This window comes from Dermacentor albipictus, chromosome 1, assembly GCF_038994185.2.
Source record: "Dermacentor albipictus isolate Rhodes 1998 colony chromosome 1, USDA_Dalb.pri_finalv2, whole genome shotgun sequence".
In the NCBI taxonomy this organism is placed as follows: Eukaryota; Metazoa; Arthropoda; class Arachnida; order Ixodida; family Ixodidae; genus Dermacentor; species Dermacentor albipictus.
The window spans coordinates 477619124-477642022 of NC_091821.1; the positions used below are offsets into that span (position 1 = coordinate 477619124).

Genomic DNA, 22899 nt, shown 5'->3' on the forward strand with positions numbered 1-22899 from the left:
GTATGTTTGTGTATCTATAATGAGAAGTTAGTGCTGCGTGTCTAGAGACGAAAAGTTAACTTAGAGGGCTCTTTTCCAGCCCCGTAATGCGAGGTTTCTGCTTTTTGGAGTGGTAGGGAATTCATGCCGCTCCTTACGCGTTTGCGGCTGGAAGATGTATCTATCGGGTCTTCCGGCGTGTTGGATACCTATTTTTTCGAGCGGTTTGTTCGCCTTGAAGGAATCGCCTCGGGAGACGAGACCCTGGGAGCCAGCAAACCGGCAGTCGATGGCCCCTTCTACTGGGACGGTGGAGAAGCGCTAGCTTCAACCACGAGAGGGACGAATGGCCTCTCCGACGTCTCGCTGTGTGGGCCAGACAGCCGCTGGAGGTCGTTGTGGCGCTGCCTCTTAACGCGTCACTTGGGCGAAAGTGTTCTTTAGTATGTCCGATACCCGCCATCGTACCTCCCTTAGCGCTATATTTTACTTCACTTTATTTGCAACCAATTTCCTTTTTTCAGGATGGGCTGGACTGCGAGTCTGCGACGTGCTCCTCATCACAGTTACCACAGTGGGGAGAGTTTTTACATGATTGAGAGGAGTGCTCATGGGCACTGGATTGACACAGGTTTGGCAGCATCGGTGGTTCTGTGAACTGTGGTCAAATTGTTGGCATTGCGGCATCGCAGGCGGTTTGGGACATATGGCCTGACCCGGATCTTAACGTACCCTGCCTCAATACTCTCGGGAAGCAAACTTGAACCAAAGGTAAGTATTATATGCATTGTTTTTATCTCTTTTCCATCGCGCCACAGCATAATGCTTTTAGCATTGATCACGTCTTGCTCGCTGCAGCCTTCCAATAGTTTAGCTTCTGTCAGTTCTATCAGGTCATTGTCAGAAATACCACAGGTGGTGTTCATCGTGAGGTGCGGGGATATTTTTACTGGTATCTCCCTGAATAAGACTAGCTTATGCAGCTTGTCACGTTGTTTCTTATCGCGGAGTTCCATAACGAGATCACCGCAAGCCATGTTCGTTGCCTTGTAGGTTGCGCGAAGTGCTTCAGCTAGACATTTTGAAACTAGAAAATGTGAGGTCACTCTCACCATCTTTTCGGGCTTGTCACAATGGATTATGCGGAATCGGGTAAAATTTTCAGTTTGCGGGCCAAAAAGTTTTGATAAATCTTCGGTGCGCCGCCTTTTCTGAGGGCAATCCGGTAAAGTGGAGGAAGAATTACCAAGCGATGAAAAGTAAGTTTTCGGCAGAAGCGCCAGCCGCCCAATGGCACCGACGAGGAAATGTTGTAGGACCTGTGAACACAGGCCCTACAAACGCGAGCTGCGCTTTCCCGCTATAAACAAATACGTATAACCAAGGGTGGTTATGACACACAAGGTTATCCATCGCCGCCAGGAATGTTAGAAGTAAATGGAAGATGAGAAAAAAGCAGGAAAGGTTAAACGTTAGGGAGAAAGACGAATATTGAAGGTAAGGACAGTAAAAGGTGCCTGCCGATTTCCTCCTGGTGGGTTAGCCTGGAGGCGCCGTCTATATGAAGCAATGGCCAAAGAGGTGTGTGGCCGTCGCCGGGGGGCCTGAAAGGTCCGAACACGCAGCACTGGCTCAACCCCCAGGATTCCCTTTTCCCGATACGCGGTTTAGCCGCACATGACTAAACGCGGTATGGTCCCACCCTCATGTGCTCGGGTACGTGGTGCCGCAGCACACCATACGCATGCTAACGCAGACGCCCCCGTGGGGCGTGTCCCGAAAACTGTGTCCCAAGCGTTAGCCTGGAAAAGCATTGAACGTGAGCGCCTGTCTTTAAGTCCTCCGAGCTTACTCCCACGCGATAGTTCGCCGTACGTCAACAGCATTTTGGTGGAATGATGCAGAAGCTATTTGTTCGAAGAAGCTTGTAGATTCTGGAACACATGAGAACTGGTGGCACTTACAGGATTTCCGGCGTAGAAAACCGTGGCGCCGTTTACCATGCAATTTCGCACACGTTGTTTCATTGCACTTGTGTTCTGGAAAATATATTTTTGAAGATCTCATCACCACGCTGAACGATTACTGTGGTAACGCGAGAAAGACTCAAAACTTTTTGAAGCGGCGATTATTGAAAGCGACAAGGCGTCTTGCAATGGCTCGAAATTGATAGAAGTGACCACCAATCTTCGAATTTTTTTGTTCTCTGTTATATAATAACATTCTTCCATGGCTGCAATGCTCCTACATACAGTAACAATGAAAGAAGATATATTCACGAACTTTGTACCTCCCGTTTGTATTGGCCTGTTTACACATCACATGCAGTGCAAGGATGTCTATTATTGTCATCGCGCTGGTTAGATGCATCTCGCCACGCACTGCGTACGACTGGATGAAGTGAGTGCTTCTTCATAGGAGCCACAACGTTAAGGTACTGGCCCACCTATCGCGAAAACGGAAACGTGATAATCTCCGCCATGGTATCACAGCTAAAGCAAATTATTATAAAGCAGAGCAAAACAAAACACTCGTAATACGTACTGCGAAGTTTGTGAAGACCACTAGAGACATTTACAATCTCCAACGTTCTACCTGTCATGATCACTGGTTACAAGGAGTACGTATCGCTTTTTCGTACAGTCTGCAAAGGGCGCCACTGTACTTTTAAAAATGTAAAACGAATTATTTACCTTGTCGTCGCTGCGATTTGCGTATGCGTAGCAAAGTCTGATTCCGAGGCAAGCTTTCTCTGCAATCTGAAATATGCGAAGTATATAAGGAACAACTGCGACGTACGAACGGCTAGAATGCTAAGCTCAGCTTAAAACTACAATGCGATTTGTAGTAAATACACTGGGAAAAAGTGAGGAATGGGAGAGGTGCATGAGCTGCGGCTAATAATTTGAAGTCTTAGAATTTAAGTAGTCAATTTCCTCTGAATCTAATAGAATATCCCACAGCTTGAGGAGCTAACAACACATCTGCATAGTGACAACAGCATAGCGATCTCGATATTGTAAAGAACAGAGGGGCCGCAGCGGGGCGCTCGACCATCGCAGCCAGTTTCTACGACAGCACTGCACGTGCCGAGCTTGCGCATCGAGCACGCGCTGCCATCCCATCCTTATTTTCCTCCTTTTTCTCCAAGGCGCCGGCTGAGAGGGCCGACCTTAGCGTCGCCGCGTAGCGGCGTCGGTGGACGTTACAGTATAAATTAACTGCCCCTTTCTTTAAAAGGACGAATAAAGCTATTACAACAACAACAACTACTACTACTACTACTACTACTACTACGACTACTACTACTACTACTACTACTACTACTACTACTACTACTACTACTACTACTACTACTACTACTACTAGAAGGAGATTCGCCATGTTTGTTATGGTGCAGGGCGACTTGCTTATCATACGTTAACGAATTTTTGGTAATGGCTTGCTTATCACACCACTAGCAGACCACGCTCCAGCCAGTCTCATTTAAGTGATACGAACGAACGAACGAACGAACGAACGAACGAACGAACGAACGAACGAACGGACGGACGGACGGACGGACGGACGGACGGACGGACGGACGGACGGACGAACGAACGAACGAACGAACGGACGGACGGACGGACGGACGGACGGACGGACGGACGGACGGACGGACGGACGGACGAACGAACGAACGGAGGGACGGACGGACGGACGGACGGGCGGGCGCGTGAGCGAGCGAGCGAACGAACGAACGAACGAACGAGCGAACGAAGGAACAAACGAACGAACGAACGAACAGTTCAAGCCGATTGTCTCATTAGCTAGCTGCGCCGAGAAGCAAAAACCAAACGGTTCCTGGTTCCTGTCTGCACTTGGCACCAGACTCAAGGTTGCAGCCCCGTGTTGTACTTATATCAGTAACAGATTCTTTTTCAATATATTGTACTGCGGAATATGACGCGCCATGCACACTTCTTAGCTTAAAGAACCATTTACTGGTAAATTGAAAGCTCTGCTATTACCTCAGCTCGAGTGCAGATCACTAACAGGCAGGAGGAATGGCGAGCGCCTTCCGGATACATAAAAATTACTATTTGTGCAGATATATTTGCCTATATTTTACTTGTTAAACCACTCCCACAAAGATTCTTTTTCATTTTTACCAGCATACGAAGCACACAGAAAAACCTGACAGTGATAAGAACTTTATTAAGAGTGTCCTGAGGAACTCGATTGAGGGGACCGAAGGCTCCCCGATCAAGTTGGTGGCTCCGCCCACGACGGGACAGGGAGGTGGTGACTCTCCGCGACGTCGCGGGCCCTCTGGACGGCCTGTAGTTGGTTTGTGAAATCCGAGCTCTTCAGCAAGGCGTCCCACTTGGACTTGTTATGAAAGTCGGAGCCCGCGTTGTACGGGCACAGCCAGAGCATGTGGTCGAAGGAGCAGCACGCGTGACCGCATTTGGAGCACGATTGCGGGAAGTTCGGTTCTATCCAACTCAGCGCTCTAGGGGTGAGGTAGGATCTCGTCTGTAAAAGTCTGAAAGTAACAGCCTGAGCCCTGTTCAGTTTCGGGCTGGGGGGAGGGAATTTTCTCCTGCTTTGTCTGTAATGTGATGTAATTTCATGAAAGGTCGTAAGATTATCTTTGAAGGGGCAATCCTGCGGGAGAACCGGACCGTTATCTCGGGCGCGGTTCGTGAATTCACGCGCCAGGCAGTTGGCCCGCTCTTTAGGGTTGCAACCCGCTTGGTTAGTTACATCGTTCATGTGCGCCGGGAACCACGCTAATGTATGACCTCCAATGTGTTCTCGCGTAGTAATACGAAAGGATCTGTTGACGATGTCGGCTGCGTGTTTACAAACTAGAGCGGACGAGAAAGCCCTAACCGCCGTGCGCGAGTCGGAGAAAATGGTCGCCGGGCCTTTTGCAGCTTGAAGAGCCAAGGCTATCGCGGTTTCCTCCGCCTCATTCGCGTGTTTAGCGTAAATAGATGCGGCGCTGATAAGTGTTCCGCGCGCGTCAACGACCGTGATTGCAAACCTGTCTTCGCTGCCATATTTGGCGGCGTCGATGAAGAATGCGTCTACCCCGTAAGGATCGATTCGTCGAAGGATGGTTCTAGCCCGCGCTCTTCTGCGACCTTCGTTATATATTGGGTGGATGTTCCTCGGCACGAGCTCAACCTTTATACCTTCACGGGCTAATTTAGACAGGGGGTGTCTGTCGAGCGGTGCCTGTATAGGGAGTTGACCAGCTTCATCGAGAATTTTGATTCCCGGCTTAGTTGACGAAAGCCTGGAGATCTGTGCAACAAACTGCGCTTCAATTAATTCGTCTGTGGTATTGTGAATTCCGAGTTGAAGTAGTTTTACTGTGCTAGCGGGATACCGAATATTCTTTTGATGCCGGACCTGATGAGCGGGTCGAGTTTGTTCTTTTCAATTTTGCTCCATTTGAGGTACGGTGCCGTGTAAGTAATGTGACTGATGAAGAAAGCTTGGAAGACCCTGAGTAGGTTGTCCTCCTTAAGTCCCCCCCTTTTGTTTGCGATTCTAGTTATGAGTCTTAATATGTTTTTCGCCTGCGCACCCAGCTTGTTTAGAGCTTCTGCATTATAGCCTTTGGCGTTGATTAGAAGTCCTAAAATTTTGATGGAGTTCACCCTCGGAATGGGGTGCCCTTCTCGTGTTGTGATTTTGACTGGCAGCGTTTCCAGAGGCTCGAGGTTCCTAACGCCCTGCCTCGACTGCCTGTAGAGGAGGAGTTCGGATTTGGTCGGTGACAGCTGGAGACCCGTGCTTGTAATAAATTCTTCCGTTACATCTATGGCCGCTTGGAGAGATTGCTCTAGATCGGCCAGAGATCCCCCCGGGGACCAGATTGTAATATCGTCTGCATAGATTGCGTGGCCTATTTTTGGGAGTGCGGCCAGCCTTTCGGACAGTTTATGCATAGCGATATTAAATAGCAGCGGGGATAGGACCGAGCCCTGAGGGGTTCCGCAGTTGCCCAGTTCGTAAGGACCGCCCGAGATCGTGCCCAGCCGAAGGAACGCTTTCCTTTCCGATAGGAACGAGAGAGTGAAATTAAAGAATTTCCACCCTAGGTTGAGATTGGAAATTTCGGTCAAGATGTGTTCATGAGCCACCCTATCAAAGGCCTTAGTGAGAGATTATCCCAGCCTACGAGATTATCCCAGCCTCTCTGACTTTCCGCTTGACGTTCTTTGTTGCTATGTTGCCCACCCTGCAGGCCGCGTGCTTGTTGGTAAGATTCCTAGTTCTTTTACTCCACTGTGAATCAATGTTTTTCCTGTACAGATACATCAACTATCTGCCACCCCATTTACTTTCTTCCGTATTCCTCAGTCGTTCTTAATAATCAATTTTACTGTGAGCTTTCCTCACTTCAAAACTAGTCCAGCCCATATCGACCTGCAATGGTTTATTTGTAGTCTTCCCGTGAGCGCCCAATGCGAGGCATCCCACTGACCTTTGATTCCCATCTAGTCCCGATTGTACCCCTGATTTCAAGCAAAGAATCGAATTTCCAAAACTGAGTCCTGGAACCATTACACCTTTTCAGATACCTCAGAGCACCTCGTACCTATTGTATCCCCATAGCGCTCTGCGTTTCATTATGTCTGCATTTCTCTTCCCCGTTACTGTAATGGTTTTTTCCTGTGTCTTCATATATCCATTGCCTTCGTTTATCTATATACCAAGGTATTTATATTCTTTTACGCGAGGGGTTTCCAGTTCCTGTATTTCCACTGTCTGTTCTCTGTTTTCATTGAATAACATGGCACCTGATTTTCTAACGCTAAATTTCAAACCGACATTCTCGCCTTCCTGTCCACAGATATTAGCCAGACGTTGCAAATTACTTTGCTTGTTAGCTAGCAACACAATGTCGTCCGCATAAAATAAACCTGGAAGCTGCTGCTCTAGTACTGTACTACCTTCGACCCTGGATGGATGGATGGCTGCTCTAGTACTGTACTTGCCTTCGGTTGCGGAGACGCCAGGAAACAGTCATTCATCGATTACAGCTGAGTGTGGCATACACCAACCGATACCTTCACAAGATTGGACAAGCACGGGACCCTTAATGTAGCGTCTGTCACACTCTCGAGACAATAGCCCACGTACTTTGCGTGTGCCCTCAATATGCGGCCGAACGAAGAAAACTCAAATCTACTGTTGACAGCTTGGACTCCCGCCCCTTTTCAGAAGAAAAGCTTTTGGGCGCGTGGAGAAGTGTTGACTGTGCCCAGCGTGCCATAAAAGCACTTGTGAACTTTTTAAGTGAGTCTGGTTTAGACGATCGCCTCTAGAAGCTTTGAGACGTGTATTCAGTGCGAAATATGTTTTCGCAAAATCTTTTTGTGGCAAGATTACTTTTTGTATGGGCAAGATTAATTTTAGTGTATTGCGTCTCCAGTGCGCATCCGCATATTGGACAACGTGTACATAGTATCTCATTGTATCATATCATAATCATCCGCCACCTACCTTTCCGTGTATTTCCCACTTCCCCATTCCCCAGTGAGGAGTAGCAGGCTAGAGACACGCTCTCCAGGCCGACCTCTCCTCCTTTCTCTTCATTAAAATCTACTCCTCCTCCTGTACTTGCCTGTTTGTATGAGAGATTAAACCCGATATTACTTCCTTCTAGCGCTCTCTCCATCCTCACCATGTACCTCATAAACGGCAGTGGGGATAAAGGGCACCCATGCCTCAGTCCATTGTTGATATCAACCTTCTCCTCCATCCTAATCCGTTCCCATTCAACTCAAACGGCATTTTCTAGGTAAATCTCTCTAAAAAGCTGCAGACAGTCGTCGCCTAAGCCTTCACTTTCCAGAATATCCCACAAAATGTAGCGATATACGTTGCCATACGCTCCTGTAATTTATAAAAAGGCAACATATAACGATCTCCTTTCCACTCTTGATCCTTCAATACACTGAGTAAGGGCAAATAAGCTATCCAGACGTTTACCTATTCTGAAGCCATTATGAAGTTCTCCCAAAATGCCATTATTCTCTGCCCATGCTGCAGCGTTAAGTTTCCTGCATTGCTAACCTGTATATTACCTATGTAATGGTCAACGGTCCATACGAGTGAATTCTATCTTTCTCCCTCTTGCCTTTATAAATTAAATTCATTCCACTTTGTCGCCAACTGTCCGGTATTCGTCTACCTTTTAAAGTTTTTTCCACTGCTTTCAACAGACCTTCCTTACTTTTTGGTCCTAGTTCATTAACAAGCCAAACGGGAACCTCGTCTAGCCTTGTGGCTGTGTGCTTCGGAATTTTCTCTTCGGCTTTATTCCAGTTGAAATTTGTTAGCACCAGCTCATTTTCCATGTGGTTCTCTTTCATGCCCCTTTTTTCTTCAACTACAACCTCTTCATTGCCTTGGAAACATTCGTCTGTTATTTTGCGGATGTAATTTAATGTCGCGTCCCCTTCCAGTTTGTTTCCATCTTCGTCTAGGATATGTTGTCGTTTTGTTCCAGACTTCCGGCCTAATAACTTTATGTGGCTCCAAAATATTCTCGGTGCTGCCTTCTTTTTCTCACGCATTTCTGATAACCAACGCTCACTTTCATCTTGTAATTTTGCTTGCACCAGTATTTGAACCATAGACTTTTTCTCTCGGTATATTTCCCATTTACTGGTTACTTCATCCTGTGGCAACTGCGCCTTCTTTGCCTGCCTGTATTCTCGCGATGCTTTCTGTCGTTCGGTGATCACTTCTCGTATCTCCTTGTTCCACCAGCTTTTCGGTTTCTTCTTTCCTTTCCAACGAACATGTTGTTTCTCTTTCCGTATTTCTGTCGTTATAACATTTAGAAGCTCACCATATTCCCGCTCGTTGCTTGGTCATTTGCCGAGTTCTTCTTCGACTCTTGTGACTATATTCGTTATTTGTTCAGTGTTCCACTTTGGACTGGCCATTTTGCTCTTCTTGCTCTCTTTCGCAACTGCATATCCCTTTTTCAAAATTATGCGTTTATGTTCACTCCCTATGGTGCTGTACCCTTTCTCGTCAATGACCGTTTCTCTCAACTTTTCATGAATTCCTTTTGTCATCAGACAGTATTCAGTGGTTGATTGCCGCTTTTACCCCTTTCCACTTGGTCTGTGTGTCACACTTAGGCTTGTATTTACGATAACGAGGCTATGTTGCTCACAAAGATCTAGCATTGACTTCCCGTTGTTGTCGGTATAGCCATCTAGATCCTGTATGTGGGCATTCGTGCCCCCTAATAGGATAATTTGGCATCACTCCCGAAACCTTTAATATCGGCACTTCGGCATACCACTAACTTTTGATTCTTCTTTGTGCAATTATTTCCGGTCCACAAACACGTTACGCCGAGCCAAGTTCTCTTTCCGCTCGTTGTACCTGATAACCAAAGATGCTCTTGACATCTTGAATTCACTCTTTTCCATTTGGCTCCCCGATGGATGAGCATTCCGACTCCCCATTCTTTCCCCGTGGTAGGGCTCTGCCTGGCGGCCGATTCACCAGATGGCAGCGCGGGCGGCTGCGGAGCGAGCACGGTGAGCTGCAGCCGCTCAATCTGCGTTTAGCGTTGTCGGAGACGCCGCCGCCGAAGCCCATGTACGACGAATAAGATGCAGTGCGGTCCAGGTGCCCATTGGACGATGACTATGACATCTCCCCAGAGTATGACATGGAGTTCGCCTACGAAATCGTTGAAGAAATGTAGTGCTAACACCATGGTGCCGCTCTGAAAAGTACCGTCGAACATCGCTCTGCGAAGAGGCGTCATCGTGCTGAAAGGCAGTGTCATCGAGAAAGAACACTCAACGCAACGTGCGCTGTTCTCAGAACTACTTTTATCAGAACCACGAAAATAAAAATCGGCTGAGAGCTGGCAACAAGGCTGGTTTGTCATCTTGCGTCGTTGCGAGCTCATAAGAGGCAACGTCACACTCGGAAACACAACGCACCAGCACTAAATTCAGCAACATTTCGCCGCAAGACTAAGCTCAGCGACATCACGCAGCGACACACGCAGGGACGACTAGCGCTCTTGCATTTACGCATCATAAAAACTGCTTACGTGCCCCCATAGTTTTTTCATATTCTGGGTGACAAGTTACGCTTTACCCGCAGAGTGATTTGAAGAGGACATTGGCAGCACCTGCCAACGTTCCGCTTTCAAGAATTAGTTGGAGAAATTCACGCACAGAAGGAAACAAGGCGGATTGATTTTGTTTGTACTAGCTTTAGAGCTCCGCAAAAGAAGTGCCTGATGTATTACGGTTGAGGCCATACCTATAGACGAGAATTTTCAGCGCTCGAAGGTGACTGCTGGTGACAGCGGGAACAGGTGCATGAAGAGCAGCCATAGCCCTCACCTTGTTCTTTATCGTGTACTTGCAGCCTATGTTCCCTCGCCATCAGCTACCACTTTATGAAACCCGCAGTCCCTGCGCGTGTCCCACTGACAATGGTGACTAGGGTCGAGATTATGTGCGTTTGGTCTAAATGTGGGTGCGAGAGTAAGAATAAATTAGCTTTATACTTTCCCTTGGACATGACTCCTTGTATTCGTTATCTTTGCTGTACCATTTACCATTCCGATTCGGTAACCTTCCTTTGGTTGTTTCACATCAGTCTTCATTTCATAATCACTTTAACTGGAATCATCAAATATTCTAAGACAGGCTAGGTTTCAGTTACAGCGCTATATGTATACGCCGGTAGACAAGCGCTCACGAATGGTTTCAGCGCCTACCCTCCGAAAGCTAGGATGTGGCAGAGTCCTTCTTGGTCATCATTACCTTTCACTTCATGTTTGGTACAAATACGAGGCGATGTTATTACCGAGACGCTGCTGAAACAACGCTTTATGTGAAATCCTATCAGGCTACCTAGTAAAGGATCGGGGTTAGTTTATATTGTTTTGGTGGTTCATGCTGGAAAATACATCAAGAAGGCAGGACAAATACGACAGAAGAGAACGGGATAGCGCAGTCCCTATAAACTTAAGTTTTCATTACACGGAAGAGGGATTATATATACACCTCGGGCCAACCTAGTCTTACAGCCAACTTTATTGTTGTCGTGTAAGTGCATTCATTACCTTTATTACGACGGACGTGGGCAAGGTGAAACGACGAACAAGTTTCCTCGCACACTTCTGTATAATTTTGCTCGCAAGTGCAGCGCTTCTCGATGCTGTCTTGATACCTGTCTCAGGATGACAAGAATGAAATGGCAGCATAAGGTCGCAGATTGAAACTGTCCTATTTTTCAATACCACCTTTCCCCCACATCCCGAAAAATTCCTACAATATATGGTTAGGCGCCGTATGTCATTAAATTTTGTGTATATATATATATATATATATATATATATATATATATATATATATATATATATATATATATATATATATATTAGTCATATGATGGAAAGCCAACAAACACTGACACCAAGGACAACAAAGGGAAATTGCATGTGCTTAATAAATGAAATAAAGTAATGATAAATGAATGGAAATTAAAGTGGATGAAAAAACAACTTGCCGCAGGTGGGAACCGAACCCACAACCTTCGCATGTCGCGTGCGATGCTCTACCAATTGAGCTACCGCGGCGGCGTTTCCCCATCCACTTTCTTGGGTATTTATGTGTAGTAGTAGAACCCTGGGAGTGTTAGCCAGCGCCCCTACTCACAGACCTTGGCGGCGGACGTGGAACGTCTTTTTTGCCGCAGGCGTCACGAGAACGTGATCTTTTCGGGTGAAGGCAGCTGGTCAATAAACCCACATATGCTACCTGGTAGCATATGTAATTTGTGGCGCAGCCTGCTCGTTCGTCGGATTGCTTTCCTTAAGGAACCCTTGTCGACGTGGTTTCGATTCAGCTCAGCATCGGAGAAACTTAAGGGACCCTTTTTTCCTTGTGCAGTGGCACATTCCCGGTGGTCCGTACCTATAGTTAGCCAAGTTGACGCTAAAGACGTTCATTGAAGAGCTCACCTACTGGCCCATACCCAATGACCCGACTAGGCATCAAAGAGGTTGACTGAAGATGAACGAAGACTGTGTGGCACACACCCAGTGCACGATTGTCAAATTGTTTCTTCAGAGAGTGGTACCTACCCGGTCCCGCCTCTTACATTGACCCATATCGACGTGAAAGGGGTTCGTTGAAGGGCGGCACGTATGTACACATTGCCACATACTCAGTGACCCAAGTTGATCGCATAGTTGGTTTCGAACCTTCTCAGCGAAGTAGCGCGATGCGCTACCCATTCGACCACGGACTACCAGTGACCCAGGTAGGTGAGAAAACAGCTAGAAACAAACAAGCAAGTAAACAAAGTTACATACATACATACATAATACACACATACACACACATACATACATACATACATACATACATACATACATACATACATACACAGCCCTCGTATTAATTGTGTAGTGTGTGAAGTACCCTAAAATGCTAAAGCATTAAAATAGTACGTAGCACGTTGATGTGTGGCTCTCGCTTAAATTATCATCATCATCAGCCTATTTATATGTCTAGTTCAGGGCATAGGCCTCTTCCACCGATTTCCAATGGCCCCTGTCTTGCGTTAACTGATTCCGACTTGCACCTGCAAATTATAATTTAATCACCCAACCCAGTTTTCTGCCATCCTCGACTGCGCTTCCGTTAGCTTGGCACCCATTCTTTAACTCTTATGGTCCACCGTGTACCTGCTCTACGCATTGGATCATGGAAGAAGGAAAAAGATAGGAGGGAGCATCGCGCAATGCGATTGAAGACAAGAGTGTCGTATCAACACGTGACCAGAGATGCAGGCAGAGCAGCCGAGCAGCTGCCGACCAAGTACGTATCGATTAAAAACTACACATAGAATAAAGAACCAACTACCGAGCACCAAACATCACGGCAAATTTCGATTCTTGCTCCGTGATCTCGACGCAAGAGGTCAGGTGTTGGGCTGGCACTGAGCAATGCACTGAGCCTTTACTAGATGCCTACCGCATGAGCGCAAAGCCAGCTGCTAACACCTTTCCCCTTTCTCCTCTCCACTAGTGTCGGCGCGAGCGCCCCATGTCGCCGGTGGAATCACTGTGCACTATCTCATGTGGCTTCTGAAATCTTCCTCAGGCGTGCGCGCCGATCTTGAAGGCCAGTAACCTTCATCATAGCTGAGCGTACGTTTGCAGGCATTACAGGTGACAGATATTGTAGTGCCAGACAACCAACCTTTAAAATGCATACCAAAAGGATTGTGCCGACCATGGCTTCAGCGCGGTACCGACCACGTAAACACAGTGCGCTGGGTCACCAGCCGTCGCCAACACGGCCGCCTTGCGCACGGCGGGGCTTGCTCCGCCGTGCGCGCGTGATCGAGGCGGCCGTGTCGCCACCATAGAGTTTGGTCGCCACCGCCGGCCTCCCGTTAAGATGGACAGATGGCTGGGTGGATGGATGTTATGATCGTCCCCTTTGGAAAAGGGCGGTGGATTGCGCCGCCAAGTTCTTGTTATTTTATTGCCTAATGTACTACCTCTATTAAAAAGAAAAGAGAAAAAAGAAACCATGATGAATTCCCATAACCAAAGTTTCTGAACCCCTATTTTGAACTTTGTTTTTGTACGCCTCCGTTGTTTGTCATTTCCCTACATTTCTTGCACCAATATTCCAATCGCCTCTTACTAATCTCTATTGCGGAAATGTTTACTTTCCCCTTGCTCCCGCTGAACCCACGGGCTCCAACGAGGCCAGTGATTCCTAAATCGACCACTGGGCAGATATCTTCACATTCTAATGAAACATGCTCCATCATTTCCCTAGCTTTAGCGCAGCAAGCACATGCTTCTTCTCCCTTCTTATATCTCGCTTTATAAGTGCGCGTTAATTCTAAGGCACCCTGATCTCGCTTCCATAAGTGATGAGCTAATGATAGTGTCGGTCACTAACGCCACCTTGCGACTCTTGTTCACAACGGAGGGTAGGCCCGTCCCACTGGGAGCGCGAGCCATTCCGCAGGCATCTAGTAAAGGAGACAATGCATTGTACAAAGGGACTGGAGTCACAGATCGTTTGCTTCCCAAGGCCGTCGGCATGACGTAATGCCAATTATATTGACACGTGCACTTATCTTTATCGGACGACCACGTTTCGCCGCCTAACAAATGCTATCGCACAGCGCGGGACGCGCCTGTTTCTGGAAAGTTATCGATGCTTCTATACGATGTCTGTGGTCGCCTAACCTTTTGTTATCTGATTTCATCGCTTGACGCGAATGGTGTAGAACTTTGTGGAAGGAACGCGGGTCCCTACGATTAGGCTGGAACATTAGACGCTTGATGTATAAAAGCCGACGCGCTTGACCCATTGATCAGATTTTCGACGATCGCCGACTGTGTTCGCCGCTCTCGTTGTGCTTTAAGTGTAGCCTGTTTTTTGGGCACAGGTTCGCCCAATAAAAGCTAGTTTCGCCTTTCACAGTATTGCTACTGTGTTCTTTGACGTCACGACCACGTGACAATATGGACACTCCAGGCGCATTTTTGCCGTCGCCGTCGCCGTGAGGTTCCGTATGACTGAAGGCGTGTGAGGGTGAGCCGGCGAACGCGGTTCAATCTCGCGTGCGCGAGCGAGGAACGCGGCCCGGGTGCGTGCCCTGTCCTGTGGCACGTGAGGCAGCGAGGTGAGGCGAGGGAGGAGGGGTGTTCTTCTCCGGCCGCTGCTACGGTGCCTCGTTGTCCTCGTCGCCCACCGTCCTGTACAGAGTGGAGACAATCGCGGCGGCTTCTACTGCGTTGGCCACGCGAATCGCCCACAGCCCTTTCCAAGATAGTCTACTTACAGTCCGAGACATCCTCGAACACCAACGTCGCACGAGAGAGCGCCTTGCCCCCTCCCCCCCCCGCATCGGCAACTGGGAGTAAAACAAGCCCGCGCATACAGACGAATACAGACACACACCTATCCCCACTTGGGAAGAGCACACCACATGAATCCCACACTACATGCCAGCGCTTGTCCATGGTGCGGTGCGTGGCCGTCGCTGCCACATGTGACGTGGGGATGTACAAAAAGACCACGAGAAGCGAACTCGCCTGAGATGCTTACCTACAATAATAATAATAATAATAATAATAATAATAATAATAATAATATATGGGGTTTTACGTGCCAAAACCACTTTCTGATTATGAGAACAGGGATGAAGTACCTCAGACAGGCTGGCCAACGTTTCGATAGGTGGACCTATCTTCGTCAAAGGCGGCCTCGTCATCCTCGGCGTGTTAGTTTTAAAGGGTTAGTGCAGTGACGTCACGTGCGGGTGTTGTCGCTGGCGGCTGGTTTTAAAGAGAGAGAACAAGAGGGAACAGGCGCTGTCGTCCGACGTCTGTGAGCCTCATTCTCAAGACGAGGGGACAAGAGTGTGAGAGTGGGCACGCGGGGAGGAAAGAAAAGAAATAGAAGCAGAAAAAAAGGGAAAAAAGGGGAAAAAAGGAGGGGGAGCCAAGGCCGTACCAAGACACAACAAAGGGGGGGGGGTGAAAGAAAAAGAAAGAGAAAAATGAAATCTTTAAGAAATACGGGGGCTTGGGAGCGTGTTGGGGATGCCAAAGGTTAGGAGGTATTCAGGGGGAGTCGTTGGCGGCATGTTTTTGAGGCATTAGAACGGCCGGTCAAGCAATAGGTCGAGTAATTTTGAAATAGTCAAGGTGGCGACGAGGAGTCTGCGGTGCAATGTGTGAGGTGACTGAAAGGCAGCGGCATGGTCTTTCAAGGGGCACTGCCCCACGCGCTTAACGTAGGTGTCGTTACGGCGGCATCCAGAAGGCGATACTCTGGGTTGAGGCGCTTAAAAAGGCATATTGACTTCGGAATGTGTTGTCGACGGGGTTTAAAAAAAAAGACTAAAAAAGGGGGCAGGGGGAAGGGGGGGGGCGAAATCGGTAGAGCAAACAGGAGGGTGACGCGTGCAGAAGCGGGCGGGGGCAAGTGTACATGGAAGAAGGGGATCGTACAGTTGGTATAGACGTAAAATCCTGAAAGAGTACATTAAACTGAGTAGTAGGCAGGAAATTTTTTTTTTCCGAAATGGAAGAGTAGGTGAGGTTAAGAATTAAAGTTGGCTGGTGGCCTAATGTGTTTTGTGTATTGGTTGATGATATGAGAGTTTCAGATTTAAGTTACAGCTTTTAAAGATTCCAAGTTGCCGCGTGCCAAATTAATTCCTGTCGGGTGTAGGCAATTAAACTTGTGTATGAGGTATGATTCCGTGTACTTCCTTTCGCGAGGGGAACGGAAATTTGTTTGTAGTATATAGAGCCTTGCTTTGTCAAACATATGTCCATGTTCATTAAAGTGGCTGGCTACTGCTTTGGGTAAATTGTGTTTTGTGTCCGCGCGGTGACCATTGAGTCTTGTATTGATTTGTTGTCCGGTCTCACCTATGTATTGTTTGCTACAAGCGGCGCATTCTAGACAGTAGACTACATTGCTTGATGTGCAGGTGAAAGCCGAAGTTACCTTGTGTGTGTAATTCGACGCTGTACTTTTTACTGTAGTAGTGGATTGAATGTGTTTGCATGTAGAGCACCTGGGGCGACCACAGGGATTGGTTCCCAACTTCTTCTTTTTCTGTAGTTTGGCGTGCACAAGAACAACTTTAAAATTAGTGTTGCGTCTGTAGGCCACTCTGGGAGGGTCGGGAAAAATCTTAAGTTTCTGGTTGCTGGTGAGAATCGGGTAGTATTTACTTAGGATGTTATTCACGTTTGGGAGTGCGTTTGAGAATTTAGTAGTAAGAAGAGGCGTTGTTGTTCTTGTGATCTTCGGGCGGGGCGGGGCTCAAGCCCCGCCCCGCCCCATACATACATAAAATTTTATACAAAATACAAAATTTTATACCACAGTGTGCTATTCCATCTGTGAGCCCCTTTCTTGTTTTTGGACTTCTGATTATGAGGCACGCCGTAGTGGGGGACTCCGGAAATTTTGACCACCTGGGGTTCTTTAACGTGCACCTAAATCTAAGTACACGGGTGTTTTCGCATTTCGCCCCCATCGAAATTGCCTACAATAGGGAGCCGTGGGAGATCTTCCTCGCCCGGCCGGGGCCGGGGGCCCAAATGGGCCTCTTGGACCAGGCGGAGAGAGTAGCCAGGATCACTGGTGCCCTGAAATAGGCGTCCTAGAATGGACCCACCCAACCGCTTCCCTCCTACCCTACCCTTTTCCTTACTCCCCTCTTCCCTCTCAATAATTAATAAAGTTTTTTTTTACCACCACCACGCGAATCGCGGACGCCGTAGTAGACGCTTTGGCGGACGCCGTAGGGACCCGTTGCCGGCGCTCGTGTGTCTTCAACGAAAACGATCTGCGGCGCGACCAAAGTGCGTGCCTGCGCAGGCCTCATCTTCAAAGCGATCTGCGATGTTTGCAGAGAGCGCGTAGTGCCGGTAGCTTCGTATGCACTGTGCTTTCGACGTTTCGTTCGCGCTGAAGCGGGAGATGCATTAAAGTCAATTCGCTTGCTGCTACCGTGATTCTTCACTACAGAATTTTCACAGCGAGTTTCCGCGCTCATCGAGCGAGATGTGTTCATGTTTGCCTGTCTGCGCATGACACCGTGCTCGTTAATTTAGTTAAAACACGTTGACGGGCTAGTTGGTTGAATCCATGATACAATGTGTAAGCGTTACTTAACAAGGACGTAGAAAGAAGCAGACACACAAAGACAACGCTGTCTCTGTGTGTCTGTTTCCTTCTACGTCCTCATTGAGTCATGCTTACACCTTATATCATTGTTAATTTAGTTAGTAAGCGAACGTTTACAAGTTTAAACTGCCGATAGAACTACTATCGTTACTTCGTACAGCTATTTACTAATTTGCTATCTCAATCGATGCTTCGCCTTTCGGGCGGAACTGCGAATTTCTTTTCCTCCCTCCATGCATTACATGGTCTGCCTAGCTGCATCTTAGAGCGCAGCCCTTATTAAGCACCCGTTCCTGGGTTGAGCGTCGGCGTCCTTCGGCGTAACCGCGCAAACGAGCTCGTGTTACGGGCGTTCGTCATCGTCGTATTCCACAGCTCTAAAATCCCCTCCCGTCACACTTGGGGGCAAGGGGACCCCGCAAGGGTCGGCGCTATCACCCTTCCTATTCAACATAGCGATGAGGGGTCTCCCGGCGGAACTCAATAAGATTAAATCGATTAAATTTAGCATGTACGCGAATGACATCAACATCTGGGTGAACAGTGGGAGTGACGCAGCCATCGAACTTAAAATACAGATAGCGGCGAATATGGTGGAAGAGTACGCGGCCAGCGGAGGCTTTGCGTGCTCGCCACAAAAATCGGAGCTGTTAATCATTGAGCCAAACCATCAAAGGGGACACGCTGGGAGCAGCAGACCCATCAATGTTTTCGTAAACGGAAATGAGGTTCCCAAAGTGGAGGAAATCAGAATTCTGGGCATGTATATCCAGAGAAATGGATGCAACCTCACGACAATTAAAAAGCTTGAAGGATATGCGGCGCAGGTCACGGGGATCTTTAGGAGAATTCCACTCAAAGGCAGTGGCCTCAAAGAGAACAGCCTCCTCAGACTCATGCAAGCGTTCATTACCAGCGGTATAGCGTATGCCACACCGTATCTTGTGTTTAAACGAGAAGAAAAGGAGAAAATAGATGCGATCACTAAGAAGAGCGTTAAGAGAGCCCTAGGCCTCCCAGACTCGACCTCTACAGACCTCCTCCTCAATATGGGGGTACACAACACGCTAGTTGAGCTCACTGAGACAGTACGAGTGTCTCAATTGGAAAGATTAGGCCAGTCTAAAACAGGGAGAAAAATCATGGAATGGGTAGGAATCCAATGTGACAGGGGTGCCCCGATTGACAAGAAAGGCATTCCGTTGGACGTGCGTAAACGCTTCCGAATCGCCCCCCCCCCCTACCTAAAAATATGCATCCTATTTACAACAAAGAGAGGAGAGCTCACAGGGCTAAGGCTCTAGTAAATAAACTTAAAAACACACCAGCGCATAAGGTAGCGTACGTGGACGCCGCTTGCGGCAGAGGCGAGGCTGCGGTATCGGCGGTGGTTGATGGCGACGGGTGCGTTAAGCTAGCGTGCTCCACGTTCACGAGGGACGCCTGTACCGCCGAGGAGGTTGCAGTAGCGCTCGCTTGTGCGGGTACAAAAGCGGGAGTAATATTATGCGATAACAAATTAGCTATCCGAAATTTTAACCAAGGGAGAATCTCGGAAGAAGCCCTCCACATTCTACTGAAGAACCCTCCCAGGAGAGTCATAACCTTTATTTGGGTGCCGACCCATGAAGAAGTCCCAGGCAACGAAGCCGTTCACGAGCTCGCCCGAGCACTATACCACCGGGCAACTCTAGAGCAGCCAGTTCCAGGGATAAAAGATAGCATCACCACATGTAGGGAAATTATCGATCATTACAAAACCGAAAGAAGAATCTTTCCGCCTCCGTATCGGTCTCTCTCTCTGGAGGACGCTCGCATTTGGCGACGCCTCCAGGGAAACAAATATACATCACCCCATTGGATCTACTTAACACAAACGAAGGACTATAACGACGCCCTCTGCAAAATTTGTAAGCAACAAGGTATGCTAGACCATATAATATGGGAGTGTGCTGGCTCCCCAGGGGCCAAGGAAAACATTGACACCAGAGAAGCCTGGGAGGCCTTGCTCCAGATCGAGGCTGAAGACGACCAGCGTCTAGCAATCCGCCTGGCCGTTGAGGCCGTGAAGACTCACCGTCCTCAACGCGCGGGGACTGCTTCGTCCTCCCCCCCCCCCTACCTACGTGTAGGTTAAGAGGCGGGCACCCCAGCTCGGTGGAATAATAAAGTTTTCAATCAATCAATCAATCCACAGCTGGCTCCGTCGCCGCTCATCATGCCAGCGTTCCCATACTGCCCCCCCCCCCCCCCTCTGCGAAGGCGCTGGTGGCACTGGCCCACTGCCAGTCGGTGCCGTGATGGCGGTCTCAAATTCCTTGCCTCAATATATCGCGAAATGAACACACGTCTGCGCTCAAATTTCGCATTAGGAAGTGTCGTAATCGTTGTGCACATTTTTTTTCTCTTAATGTGAACTATAATTTCAGCTATCCCCGTTTGCTATTTGATCCACACCGCTCACCTCCTGTCTCTTGACGTTACGCCTAACATTTTTCGTTCCATCGGATTTACCGCGGTCCTTGTTCTTAGGTTCTTTGTTAACCTCCAAGCGTTCGTCCCACATGTTAGCGCCGGCAGAATGCAATTATTGCACATTTTTCATTTCACTGACAGTGGTAAGCTCTCACTGCGGATTTAATAATACCTGCGAATGAACATTAACCCATTTCTATTTATTCTTCTGCAAACGCCTTGTTCATGATCAGGGACCTCTGTAAGCAATAGACCAAGATGAACATACTCCTGCATTTTTTCCAGAGGCTAGCTGCCCATCATCAATTATTTTTGCCTTGCCAGGCTATTAAATAAACGTTGCCTTTGTCTTGTGCTTAATAATATTTAACCTTACCCCTAAGCATTGCCGGTTAAGGTCCTCAGTCACCTTTTGCAATTCATCCCCAGTGTTACTGAGCAGGACAATGTCATCTGCAAACCGAATGTCATTGAGATATTCGCCGTTGATTCTCATTCCTAAGCCTTCCCAGTCTAATAGCTTTAATACTTCTTCTAAGCTTACACTGAATAACATTACAGAGATTGTGAATTGTGTATCCTTACCTGAACTGTAACGCTGCACAATAAAAATAAACTATTCCTTATTGTATGCGGTAATGGTTCTCTCTCGAAAAGTTCTCACTGAAACGAAGTCCGTGAACGTCTGGTGCACGCAGACTTCAGATGCGCGAATGAGACGCGCGATGCAGCAGCTGCTAAGCATTAATGAGAGGTAATGATAATCACAAGTGATAACATCGTCAGAAGTGCTGAAGGGCTTTGCGTTGCATTCACATAATGACTAACTCATCCAAATTGCTATCCTAATTTTGTCGCTACATGTATGGTCTTTCCCCACGTAACTCCGAACGGCTCTAAGGCTAACATATGACCCAAATAATTTAGTGGGGTTGATACAGTTTGCCGCACGGCTTGTTCTTTCGACGGGTCGGTAGATGAAATCGAGTTTTGTTATGTACGCATTATATGGTTCGGAGAATCCAAGTTATCCCTCGGTGGCGATACAAGACGGACGCTGCTAAACATGGCACGGTCATGCTCTGGCAACAAGAAACACGCAACGAATGATCACTTACCTGGGCTTTTTCCACATACAGCAAGTTTTCCGCATCGCACATTGCCAAAGCTCAGACAAATGATGAAAATGCTGCCACTCAAAAGCATTGTCAGGTGTCCTGCATTCATTTTATCGTCACTTGCGCTTATTTAGCACTATATTTTATCGTCCAAGGAAGAGTAGCAGTGACTGTGAAGCATCAGTCATATACACTCTGAAGACAGCACACTGGGTGTGGAAAATGGCGATTTCCACGGCAACAAAAACAACTGAATACAGCAGGCCTTTTGCTCTTGAGACAGCCGAATTAAAATAATAATAAAGAAAAACCTGACGATAGCGCTCTGACAAAAAAAAAGAACAATGTTGTGTCCTCAGCTGAGGTGAAAAATGAATCTGTAGCAAGCGCTATATATTATTATAGCAGTCCAGTGTATGATCATTTGGGCTGGAGATAAGCGGCAAGATGGAGCTTTTGGCCCAGCAAATAGAAAGCAAGTTAAAAGAACACGATTATGACAGGACTTCTGTGATGCCCAGAGCGGGAAAACGCGAGGGGGACGGGGGATTTTTTGCTGAGACACTACCTCCTGCGTCGCATTTCGCAGACTTCCCGGTACGAGTGCACATGGAGGACAGCTGTGTTGGCTTACTCGTAATAAATGGAACTTACCCAGTACGGAGCCGGCAATGAATGATACAGTAGAACAATACTAGAAGGAAACACTTCAGATGAAAAAAAAGAAAAATACTTAGAATAATAAAGGCACGTATCTAGAAAGGAAGCAAAAATGAATAGAGTTGAAGTTCTGGCCTGTGCAAAAAAAAAAGTTGCGTTCACTGGGGAATGTTTGACAGCGGTCAGAAACTTTCGGTACTGGGAAACATAAAAAAAATATATGACACGACAATATTCTCGTAATGCGGAGTATGTTCGATAAGAAATTGACGTAGTTGATACAATGCGTGGCTGGTGTTTGTGTATCATGTTTTACGTGGGTGCGGCAGCAACGCCAGGGTGATGGTCGCACACCCGTTTCTGTTCCTTGCCCAGGTATTTGCTGGCTTGCTGCTGTCGTCTGGATCGACGACACGCGACACACCGGTGGTGCTTTTCCCGGTCCGTGACGACGGTCGGATCGCTCAGCCGCTTCACCTGACGTCTGTTCTCGAGCGCCGAACCAATGTTCCCAACGGGGCTACTCATTCATCGTCACATCGGCAAGACCCCTCGTCAACGTCAGCGACCAGCATAAATAGCCGCGCCAAGCAGCTCTCGGCAGGTTTCGCGGCAGCAACGCCAGGATGATGGTCACAATTCCATTCCTTGTCCAAGTGAGCAGACACCATGGAAGGTGTTTTCGCAGCAATAATGTTTGCCTGCTGGTGCGGCCGTGCCCACCGACTGTTTTTGAGATACGTTGAAATTTACGATTTTTATGCGAAGCATACTAGCCGCACAACCACGCTCTTCCTTGCTGCGCCGCGCGCGGCCGCGTAGCTACCATATGACGTCATAACAGCTGCAAAGCGGACGCTTAAGCTTCGCCTTGAAGAGTGGAACGCGATAGCGTTCCCGTTGACCCGCCAAGGGGTGCAAGA

General features: G+C 47.9%; 1 protein-coding gene across 2 annotated transcripts in view; it reads right to left on the reverse strand.

Moving 5' to 3' along the window:
• Positions 1-22899, reverse strand: part of LOC139059553 (uncharacterized) — a 70315-nt gene that overhangs the window by 18084 nt on the left and 29332 nt on the right. The window contains exons 1-4 of one of the 2 annotated variants that reach the window (XM_070537984.1): positions 21317-21418; positions 11099-11205; positions 2673-2738; positions 1944-2018 (exon numbers count right to left, since the gene is read on the reverse strand). In XM_070537984.1, coding sequence (XP_070394085.1) covers positions 1944-2018; positions 2673-2738; positions 11099-11205; positions 21317-21404 — 336 coding nt within the window. In that variant the 5' untranslated portion in view covers positions 21405-21418. Of the gene's footprint in view, positions 1-1943; positions 2019-2672; positions 2739-11098; positions 11206-21316; positions 21419-22899 lie in introns of those variants that run through there. The other variant, XR_011514196.1, reaches the window with a different exon arrangement.